This window comes from Eriocheir sinensis, chromosome 13 (genome assembly GCF_024679095.1).
Source record: "Eriocheir sinensis breed Jianghai 21 chromosome 13, ASM2467909v1, whole genome shotgun sequence".
In the NCBI taxonomy this organism is placed as follows: Eukaryota; Metazoa; Arthropoda; class Malacostraca; order Decapoda; family Varunidae; genus Eriocheir; species Eriocheir sinensis.
Genome location: NC_066521.1, coordinates 5,042,048 through 5,054,248, shown reverse-complemented (window position 1 = coordinate 5,054,248; position 12,201 = coordinate 5,042,048). Strand labels below are relative to the sequence as shown.

General features: G+C 44.9%; 1 protein-coding gene across 1 annotated transcript in view; it reads right to left on the bottom strand.

Annotated features, from left to right (window-relative positions):
* Positions 1-3,629, bottom strand: part of LOC126997801 (sulfide:quinone oxidoreductase, mitochondrial-like) — a 32,834-nt gene extending 29,205 nt beyond the window's left edge. The window contains exons 1-2 of the mRNA XM_050859015.1: positions 3,610-3,629; positions 3,027-3,086 (exon numbers count right to left, since the gene is read on the bottom strand). Of these exons, the coding sequence (XP_050714972.1) occupies positions 3,027-3,086; positions 3,610-3,629 (80 nt within the window). The remainder of the gene's footprint in view (positions 1-3,026; positions 3,087-3,609) is intronic.
* Between the last annotated feature and the right edge of the window lie 8,572 nt (positions 3,630-12,201).

Sequence of the window (12,201 nt, the reverse complement as noted above, 5' to 3'; positions counted from 1 at the left end):
TTCCTCTCTTAACTGACTCTTGGTCATCCTCTTTTAGCCGTTTCATTGAAACTTTCTTTGTTGCGCTAGACATATCGAAAGCCGTCGGTAGAGTCTGGCACAAGTCTTTGCTTTCTAAACTGCCCTCTTTCGGATTCTATCCCTCTCTATGTTCCTTTATCTCCAGTTTCCTATCCAGCCATTCTATCTCTGCGGTGGTAGACGGTCACTGTTCTTCCCCTAAACCTATCAACAGTGGTGTTCCACAGGGCTCTGTCCTATCACCCACTCTCTTCCTGTTATTCATCAATGATCTTCTTTCCATAACAAACTGTCCTGTCCACTCATACGCCGACGACTCCACTCTGCATTATTCAACTTCTTTCAATAGAAGACCCTCTCAGCAGGAAGTACACGACTCCAGACTGGAGGCTGCAGAACGCTTAACTTCAGACCTTGCTATAATTTCCGATTGGGGCAGAAGGAACCTTGTGTCCTTCAATGCCTCAAAAACTCAATTTCTCCACCTATCAACTCGACACAATCTTCCAAACACCTATGCCCTATTCTTCGACAACACTCAGCTATCGCCATCTTCAACACTAAACATCCTCGGTCTATCCTTAACTCAAAATCTCAACTGGAAACTTCACATCTCTTCTCTCGCTAAATCAGCTTCCTCAAGGTTGGGCGTTCTGTATCGTCTCCGCCAGTTCTTCTCCCCGCGCAGTTGCTATCCATATACAGGGGCCTTGTCCGCCCTCGTATGGAGTATGCATCTCACATGTGGGGGGGCTCCACTCACACAGCTCTTCTGGACAGAGTGGAGTCTAAGGCTCTTCGTCTCATCAGCTCTCCTCCTCCTACTGATAGTCTTCTACCTCTTAAATTCCGTCGCGATGTTGCCTCTCTTTCTATCTTCTATCGATATTTCCACGCTGACTGCTGACTGAGTAGTAGTAGTAGTAGTAGCTAGAGTAAAAGTAGTAGTAGTAGTAGTAGTAGTGTAATGCCCCGACAAGCTTATTTTCCATCCTTCCTATTTCTCAACACAGCCTCTGCGTGTATCGAAATAACACGAGAAATTAATCAAGACAAAGTGAGGGTATTCCCCGGCTGCCTGGGATTGAACCCGCGACCAGCGTGACGGGAGAGCCACTCCTTACCGAGTCGGCCAAAGAGGTACCCCACTGGCTAAGTGGGTTATGGGAGGCTCGTTCATCAGGCCGTCGCCGCACTACAGTAGTAGTAGTCAAGAATGTATTCTTACCGGCGCTGGTGAAATCTCATGCTTTGGGGGAGGAGGAGAGGGATATGCTAGCACTTCCTCCAAGACTGGGCGGAATGGGGATCACCAACCCTGAGAAGCTGGCTGATAAGGAGAACCAAAACTCCATCAGCCTTACCAGATCACTCATCAACAGGATCATCGCTCAGGAGGTAAACGGCGAAAGAGACCAAAGTGAAATACGAGAAATTAAAAGAAGAATCTCAGAAGAAAGACACCAGGCCCAATAGGATGAGCTCGACCGTCTAATACTCAAACTGTCCACAGATATGTGCAGAAAAATCCACATAGCACAGGAGGCAGGCGCCTCTCTGGCTAACGTCACTACCTATCAGAATAAAAGGCTTCAGCCTCAACAAACAAGAATTTGTCTACGTAAGATATGGCTGGCTGATTGAAGGGCTGCCTGATCTATGTGCATGTGGAACACCGAATGATGTCACTCACACCATGATATGCAAGAAGGGAGGCTTCATCTGTATCCGTCACGATGAGGTGAGGGATCTGACAGCCAGAATGCTCGGCGAAGTATGCCAAGATGTCACTACCGAGCCGCCACTATTCCCCCTGGACGGCGAACACCTTAGATACAGGACGGCCAATACTTCACATGAGGCACGGGTTGATGCAAGTGCCCGCAGATTCTGGGTGCGCGGATAGCGGGCATTAATGGACATCCGCACATTCGACCCAATGGCTGCTTGTCACTGTGAGCTCCCCCTGGAAGCCGCCCACCACAGGAATGAGCAGAAGACAAGGGCATACGGTAAAAGACTCCAGCATGTGGATCAGGGCAGCTTCACTCCCCTCGTCCTCACCACATCCGGTGGGATGGATCCCAGGGCCCGATGCTTCTACGAACGACTCGCGGAACTGATCTCAGAAAAGAAGCATCTGCCAAAGAATCACGTTGTCGCCTGGATGAGGTGTCACCTCTCGTTCTCCCTGCTCTGGTCGGCCATCCTATGTCTCAGGGGCACCAGACACTCTGGCCCAAAAGCCACCAACTTTTCCAATATGGACTATATAGGCCACAGTGGTGGAGAGTAACATTAGGGTGGGTTGGGAGCGACATGAGTAGTGAAGGAATAGTAGTAGGAGAGGATAAGGTGTTATGTATAGATTTAGTGCTAAGTAGTAATAGTGATATGGTTGGATGCCAGTCATTAGCGAACAGAGCTGGGGCTAATGATCTCCAATTTATGGAGCCCTCCATGATTATATGTGTCGGGAAAATAAACATGGGTGAAGGTATCTTTTTGTTGTAGTAAAAAAAAGTAGTAGTAGTAGTAGTATGTAGTAGTAGTAGTAGTAGTAGTAGTAGTAGTAGTAGTAGTAGTAGTAATGGTAGTAGTAGTAGTAGTAGTACAGTAGTAGTAGTAGTAGTAGTAGTAGTAGTAGTAGTAGTGGTAGTATTGTACTAGTAGTGGTGGTAGTACTGTAGTAGTAGTAGTAGTAGTAGTAGTAGTACATCACCTCCTGAGTGAGTAATAAACACATCACCTCCTGAGTGAGTAATAAACACATCACCTCCTGAGTGAGTAATAAACACATCACCTCCTGAGTGAGTAATAAACACGTCACATCACCACACTGCAGTCACACCTAACAATATCAAACATTATAAAAATGCACTGACTGAATTTTGAGGGGAAATTGGAGATTAAATGTTTAATCTTTATAACACGTACAACTAACAGTATAATGATAAAATAAAGTACAAAAATTCAAGGATAACAAGATACTGAACACGCCTTACCTCTTGCATTTCTTGGTGGATGTTGAAAAAGCCCCATTTTGAAGAGCCAACCTTGAGTGTCTGAAACGCAATGATTACTTTATTAGTAATTATAGTAAAATAATCATAGTAAAAAACAATGCTGGGTTCTCTCTCTCTCTCTCTCTCTCTCTCTCTCTCTCTCTCTCTCTCTCTCTCTCTCTCTCTCTCTCTCTCTCTCTCTATATATATATATATATATATATATATATATATATGGGTTGTTGATTTTTTAAAAAGTTTTTTAAATAATAAAAATCGATTTTTTTATTTAAATAAGATTTTTTCATTTAATTTTTTATTTTTTTTATTTATTTTGTGTTGTTGTTAATGAAAGTATAATTACATGAATGTCATCATCTCATCGACGCCTGCTCCTAGGAGCTCCCACCAGGGGATGGCCACGGCAGAAGAGTTTCCATCTCTCTCTATTCAGGCACTCCCTCCTTGCCTGCTCAAAGTTTCTCATGGATCTTTCCCCCCTCTCCCTAACGTACTCCTGTACCCTATCTCTCCATATCACTGGAGGTCGTCCTCTAACATTCCCCCCCTCAATCTCACTCACATATACACCCTCCTGGCCATTTTACTCTCCTCCATTCGCTCCATGTCACCAAACCACTTGAAAGTCTGTCGCTTCACTTCTTCCACCACTCCACACTTCTTCCCTTCACCCACGTGACCCATTCCAAAACGCTCATACACCCTTTCATTACTCATTCCATCCATTCTACTCACACCACATGCACTTCTCAAATAACTCATTTCCATTGCCTGCATTTTCTGACTTTCATTCCAGGCCCATGTTTCACTTGCATATGTGATGGTTGATGCTATTATTGTATTTCTCAAATCCTTCTTTATCTCCATGCTCACACTTCTGCCATTCATGATACGTCCCAAAGACCCTACCACCTTTCTTCCTTGCAATGCCCTTTCTCTTGTCTCTCCTTCTGTACCACCATGCTTACACATAACTGATCCAAGGTACTTAAACTCATTAACCTCCTCCATTTCTTCACCATTCAAAATTATTTTGCATTCTTTTTCGCATTCAATACCCGCTCGATATGGGCATACAAAATCCACAACCTCACTTCTACTCCACTCACAAACCATCACCTTACTTTTGTTGACATTTACTTTCAGCTTTCTCTTTTTGCATACACTATCAAAAACACTGACCAAATTTTGTAAGTCACTTTCATTTTCTACAATGAATGTAAACCTCTATATTCTGTACATTAATTTCAAACACTTGTTGGAGTATTTTTGTATCATATTCTATCATCATAAGTAACCTGGCTGGGTGTTTGAGCCAGTCCTAAGACTGACCAGCCACAACCAGCCAGCCACTGGCCAGCACCACACCACAACTTTGTATAGTTTCTTAACAGTCTAGCCATATCATGTCATGTTTTGGACATGTCCTCACTGAAATTGCACAAAGATGAATGCAGCTTCAAACAAAAATATCAGAAAAGGCTGTGGATGATCCATGTATGTATGAATGTGAAGCGATTCTTTAAAAAAATAGGGGTATGGTATATATTTCAAATATTTCCTTTACTGCCACTCCCTATAGTTGGTGTTTTTTGTCCCTTTTAATAGCTTTTCTTTAGTTCATTTGAGTGTTTGGAGGGGACCAAGATTATCCACATGCTGTCCTCATGATTGCCCATCAACCGGACTCCAGTGAAACTCTCTAAAGAGGACCAAGTGAAGCTCGGGGTGGAGGGGGGGATTAGCCAAGCAATATGGCGGCACTATAAAACAGTTGCCTGCACTACCAATACCAATTGGCTGGGGCCAACCAAAAGATTAATGAACATAAGAACATAAGAACATAAGAACATAAGAACGCAGGAGTCTGCAAGAGGCCGGTAGGCCTGTACGAGGCAGCTCCTTTAAATATGGGGCATACGCTACAGCTGAGCGAGTCCGCAGTGTTCATCTCCATGGCATTGGCCCTTGACCATTGGTGAGAAGAACCCATCACCCCAGGACTGGGTCAGCATGACATCCAGGATACTACAGTGCACCTTCCCCGGGTTTCCCCAGGTACCAGCTAACCGATGGTTGCCCTGCACATATTCTAAATGTATTGGCTCATGGTTAGGAAATTGGCAACATAAACGAACATGTGGTTCATGTTGTAAAATACTTTTGAAACTATCACTCTGCCTCAACAAGATACCGTGAAAAAGGCGGTCAGTGTCTTGTTCTGCCCCAGGACACTGGACGGACCATGAGTGGCTGATGGAAGATATATATAACGAACTAACCAGCTCAGGTAAAATTTTTGTGAAGCTGACAAGGAAAACATTGATATCAAAGTTTGAGTGTTTTCTTCGTTTATTTCTCCATTTTGTGTTGTTGCTCAGCAATAACATCAAGATTTAAATCAATGATATTAAAAAAAATCAAATAACATAAATATTGATTTAAATCAATGATCTAAAAAAAATTGATTTAAGTCTTGATTTAAATCAAACAACCCTTATATATATATATATATATATATATATATATATATATATATATATATATATATATATATATATACATATATATATATATATATATATATATATATATACAGTAAAACCCCGATTATCCGAAATGGAAGGGGGGAAGCCTCTTTCGGATAAGCAGATTTTTCGGATAATCCGGATTTATGGCCGCCGTTTTGATTTTGAAACCAAACAAACACACGCTACGCTAAACAAAGTAGTACGCTTAAAACATGTGATGTAAATGTTTTATTGTATGTTTGTCTGTGTCTCCTTGTCTGGACCAGTGTATGTTGATACTTGTGAGCGTTGCAGATCTGAATTGTGAATGTTGCAGAGTGCGATTGTGAATGGTTGTGCAAGCTTGCAAGTGTGACCTTGATGCATCGTGCAGGTGGAGACACAGTATGATGACTCATATTATCGCGCAACTCGTATGTTGGAAGGGGAATGTGGCATGGAGTGGAGAGGGGAGTCGTGTTTGTGTCGTTGTCTTGAGAGTACGGTGGGAGAGTAGTCGTGCAGTAGTTTGTTCGTTCGCCGCACCTACGTCCTTGCTGGGGCGAAGGTGCGGACGTGGTGTTGTTGAGAGTTTGTTTAATGTTTTTTGTCTAATACATTGATCTATTCGTTTCAAGCTATTTCGGCAATACGTATTAGAAAGCATATTCATTTTAACTGTTCTTATCAATTTTAAATGTGTTAATATAGTACATATGTAGTTACTTTTATTTATTTTTGATGTTTTATAACGTTTTAGTATAGAAAAAAAAATTAATTGCATTATCCAGATCAATTTCGGATAATCCGGTTTTTCGGATAATCCGCTTTCGGATAATCGGGGTTTTACTGTATATATATATATATATATATATATATATATATATATATATATATATATATATATATATATATATATATATATATATATATATATATATATAAATAGATATATATATATATATATATATATATATATATATATATATATATATATATATATATATGCCTCCATGGTCTAGTGGTCAGCATGCCTGGCTACTACTCCGCGGACCCGGGTTCGGATCCTGGCCCGCTCAGTCGGCGTGCAGCTCACCCAGCTGTTCATCCTCCCTTTCGGGCTGGTCGATAAATGGGTACCTATGGAAACCTGGGGAAGGTAAACTGTGATAACCCAGATGTCACACTGGCCCTGTGTCCCGGGGTAATGGGCTTCCTCCCACCACAGGCTCAAGGGCCAATGCGACGGAGATGAGCACCGATGCCACATGCTGCTATGCCCCCAACTTTACCTTTTACCTTTTACCTTATATATATATATATATATATATATATATATATATATATATATATATATATATATATATATATATATATATATATATATATAGTTATATAGTTATATAGTTATACCGGACGTGTTAATTGGGTTCCGTGTCGCCGTCAGTAGACTCCGTGGGAGGGAGATATGTAAACACTTTGCACAGCTTCTGTAGTTTAATATTCTTCCTTAGTAGTACACTTCACTCTGACTCTTCACTTACCTCTAGCTTACTATGACTGGGACTGGCCCTCTCTCGCCCTCTTCTCCTATATATCCAGAACAGTACAGTCTAGAATGTTACAGTATATTTTAGATCATACAAGAACATGTAGCAAAAATATATGCGAGTTGGCAACACTTCTCGCCTGGCGTCTGACCGCACCCCGCGGGGCGCGGACGGCTCGCCTTGTTCCCCGCCCCCCTGCTCGTTCCTCCCGGAGCCTTCTAGAGGCCCATGGACGCCGGGGGAAGCTTCCAGCACAACACTATCCCCCCCTCTTAATTGTGATCGTCCCGATCACACACTTAACTATATACAAACATAAGAAAATTAATCAAAAACATAATAATCGTCGTATCGCTGTGGACGCCTGCGTTGTCTCTGTCTTCTGTTCGTTGCCTCCTGCGCGTCTGTCTCCTGGTGCGCCTCGTCGTCGTCCGCTTCTTGGGGTGTCCCTGGAACATCTGCCGAAGCCGGGAGGTTATCTCCCTCGGCTGAAAGGTCCAGTAGGCCTACGTCGTCGTCGACCTCCTCTCGGTCCTGGACGTCCCTTGCGTTTTCGTCGGCTGCTGGGTGTCTGTAGTTGTTCCAAGTGTAGTTCCCCGGACCGTGGTACCTCCATAGGCGGTTGACGTGGACAACTTTCGGCTTGGTCCTTTCCGTTCTCCGGATTCGGTAAGTCACGTCGGAGAGGCGTTCTAGCACAGTATAAGGGCCTTCCCAGGGGCTCTGTAACTTCAGAGACTGTCCTTTCTTCCCCTGCGGGTTGTAAAGCCAGACTTGGTCTCCTTCCTTGAAGTCAACGTGGCTTGCCCTCATATTGTAACCACGCTTCATGGCCTCCCCGGAGAACTTCAAGGCACCACGGACTTGATGGTGCACCTCTTCCAGCCGTTCCTCTAGTTGACGGGCAAAACTGGAGGCGTCCCTTGGTAGGGTTTCCCCAGGAGGCCTTCCTGTCAATAGGTCCACCGGCAATTGCAGCTCACGTCCAAACATCAGCTTTGCCGGTGAATACCCCGTAGTCTCATGGGCGGCAGACCTGTAGGCCATGAGGAGCGCAGGCAGCTTCTGATCCCATGAAGACTGATCATTGTTGCACTGCTTGGCCAACTCCTGGCCCAACGTCCAATTAAACCTCTCCACCATTCCATCTGACTGTGGGTGCAGAGGGGTGGTCCGGGTCTTCTTGATACCCAGAAGCTTGCAGCACTCAGCAAGGACTGTTGACTCAAAATTCCTTCCCTGGTCGGAATGGAGCTCGTTAGGCACACCGAAGCGACAGAAGAACTCCTCCACCAAAACCTTGGCGATGGTAGTGGCTTCCTGGTCAGGGATGGCGTAGGCTTCCGGCCACTTGGTGAAGTAATCCATTGTGACGCAGATGTACCTATTTCCGTTCGTCGTCAGAGGCAAGGGTCCTGCTATATCCACTGCCACCCGTTCCATGGGGGCTCCAACCTGGTATAGTTGCAATGGGGCACGGTGACGCTTCTTGGGGCCCTTCTTTGCACAACACACCTCACACGCGTGACACCATTCTTCCACGTCCTTCCTCATGCCAACCCAATAGAACCTTTGGCGCAGGCGACTCAGTGTCTTCTTTACCCCAAGGTGTCCGCTGGTGATGCTGTCGTGCATTTCTTTCAAGACGCCTTCCTAGGACTTCACAGGTAGAACCGTGGACCAGTAGTGGTCAAGACCATCATGAGAGACCCAGCGTCGCTGCAACGCCCCGTCGTCCATCCGAAGAGTGTCCCACTGAGTATAGTAATTCTTGGTGGTAGGGCTTTCTTTCGAGATTACTTCCCACCCAGGTCGCGTTGACGACTGACTCAGCCACTCCATAATTGGTCTCAGATCTCGGTCCTCCCGCTGCAGTTTCCCCAAGTCTTCCCATGGCACCTCTGCTGTCTGTTCCACTGTAGTGCGGCGGCACATATTCTGGACGCTTTCCCTCTGGAGGCAATGTTGACACTCAGGTAGGCAGGGGCGGCGGCTCAAGCTGTCCGCGTTACCGTGTGTTAGCTCAGATCGGTGCACAATAGTGTAGTGATGCTGCTCTAGTTTACCTATCCAGCGAGCAAGCTGGCCCTCAGGGTTTTTCAGTGACTTCAACCACCGCAATGCAGCGTGATCCGTGCGGATGGTGAAAGTTGCACCGTACAGGTAAGCATGGAAAAAGTCAAGGCTCTTGACTACTGCCAGGAGTTCTTTCCGGGTCACGCAATAGTTTTTCTCGGCTGGGGTGAGCTTCTTGCTGAAGTAGGCCACAACCCGTTCCATGTCGGCACATGCCTGGGACAGCACTCCACCAATCCCTTCATCACTGGCATCACAATCCAGTCTAGAAGGCTTAGAGGGGTCTGGGTAGGTGAGTACGGGCGAGCTGATGAGGGCCTCCTTGAGCTTCTCAAAGGCAACCTGAGTTTCCGCTGTCCACTCAAACTTGCGCCCCTTCTTCGTCAGGAGGTGCAGTGGTGCAGCAATCGTAGCGAAGCCTTTCACAAACCTGCGGTAGTATGAGCACAACCCGAGGAAGCTCCGCAGCTCCTTCACGTTGGTGGGTGTCGGCCAGTCCCTTACCGCAGCCACCTTCTCAGGATCAGTGCGTACTCCAGCCTCGCTCACGATGTGTCCCAAGTATTGGACCTCCTTTTGGAAGAGGCAGCATTTCTTCGGGCTGAGCTTAAGGTGTGCAGCTCTAAACCGAGCGAAAACCTCTGATAGCCTTTCCATCTCTTGTTGAAGATTTGTGTGTTCTTTCTCCACTTCTATCAGGCGTTGTCCCAAGTTCGTGGTCACATCAGTCATTTCTCTTCGCACTGATTCACTTCCATCTTGTACTGCTTTTAGCTGTAGCTGTAATCCTGTGAAGCGATCTTCTAGCTGTTCTTTGAGTTCTTGGAGTGTTCCTTCTTGTTGTTGCTGTGCTCTTTCTTGTTGTTCTTTGAGTTCTTGGAGTGTTCCTTCTTGTTGATGCTGTGCTCTTTCTTGTTGTTCTTTGAGTTCTTGGTGTGCTTTTTCTTGTTGTTCTTTGAGTTCTTGGAGTGTTCCTTCTTGTTGATGCTGTGCTCTTTCTTGTTGTTCTTTGAGTTCTTGGTGTGCTTTTTCTTGTTGTTCTTTGAGTTCTTGGTGTGCTCTTTCTTGTTTCTCCCCCTGTAGTCTCAAGGCTTCCAAAAGTTCAGTCAACATATCGTCCCTCTGGGCAGCTTGGGAACGAGTCTCCATGGCGAAAAAACAAATGGCTACACTCCTGACCCCAATGTTATGCCGGACGTGTTACTTGGGTTCCGTGTCGCCGTCAGGAGACTCCGTAGGAGGGAGATATGTAAACACTTTGCACAGCTTCTGTAGTTTAATATTCTTCCTTAGTAGTACACTTCACTCTGACTCTTCACTTACCACTAGCTTACTATGACTGGGACTGGCCCTCTCTCGCCCTCTTCTCCTATATATCCAGACCAGTCCAGTCTAGAATGTTACAGTATATTTTAGATCATACAAGAACATGTAGCAAAATATATGCGAGTTGGTAACACTTCCGCCTGGCGTCTGGCCGCGCCCGTATGGACAGCTCTCTGTATTCCCCTGCTCGTTCCTCCCTGAGCCTTCTAACGGCCCATGGACGCCGGGTGAAGCTTCCAGCACAACAATATATATATATATATATATATATATATATATATATATATATATATATATATATATATATATATATATATATATATATATATATATATAAAGAACTACTTTAATTTGTGTTTATGTAGTGTGTGGTGTTAGATGTTCAAAAGAATGTACATTATATACTTTTGACAGCAGACTTTGTAGTGCCAGAAAATCCATGCCAGTAAATTAATTATGTATTACCTTAGATAATTTGTATTGAGTAGGATGTTACGATCATTTCAGGGCGAGACAATAAATCCTTGGATATAAATAATCACTGCCTACCCTCGTTCGCTTATTTTTCAAGTAAGGTCCCGTCTCTTCGCACCCCGAAACCCTTGTCACTAATATACTTAATAGCTCTCTAATTATGTCAATGAAGCATTTCACTCTAGCCCATAGTTGACACATTATCCTTCCTCCACCATTTTCGGACCCATCCCGCCCTTCGCTACGTCCACGGAGGTAGGATGGCCCATCCTACCTCCATGGCTACGTCACACACACACACACACACACACACACACACACACACACTCCGTTAGAGTGCTGGGCTTCCAAGCTTCACGGTCTGACAGGGCGGCGGTTCGAGCCCGCTCAGGCCGGATTCTTTCCGTTGACTAGGGGTGGTTACTGTCCCCCCCTTGAGCAAGGAGGATGGGGTGTGTGGTGTGTGAGGTCCTGGCAGCGTCGTGCCGTTCGGGCCATTACAGCAGTACCCATAGATCGACGATTAAGAGCACTTGCTCATGGCGGGAGGGTACCTGCTGGCGATTACGAGTCCAACACGTGATCAGGCCGTGGTGAATTACACACACACACACACACACACACACACACACACACACACACACACACACACACACTTTCATCCAGACAAACGTAATATTCATTCTTCATATTCTTGCCTTAGTCACTCAATGCTACCTCTCCCTTGATTAATCCATCAGTGTCTATCTTCAATCTGAGTGCTTCCTCGATTTTCTAGCGTCAGCAATTTTATCACTTAATCTCCGTCTTAAATCTGGCGGAAAAGTCACAACGCAGATCTGGTGGCAGGCTACTAATTAATAAAGAATAAGGAACAATGGTTTCATTTATTTTCACCCACTATCGTTTCTACCGATCGGTGATCGATGATAATAATCGATGATCCTACCACTAACACTACCTACTGTTACTACCACTAATGGCATGTCTACTTTTTTTCTCATTTAAATATTGGTTTCGTAAGATTTGTTACCGTTTCAGGGGTCTAAGTTACCTTCTTGGTGAGACTACGTAGCTAATCATTTGGTGGACTTGGTTACCTGTTGAGGGGGCCAAAGTTACAAGGGGCTTTGTCTTAATAGGCGCACCTAACATCACCAAAATGTGGGGTACAAACTTGGCCGAGGGACTGTTTTGGGGGGCCATTGAAGGTAACGG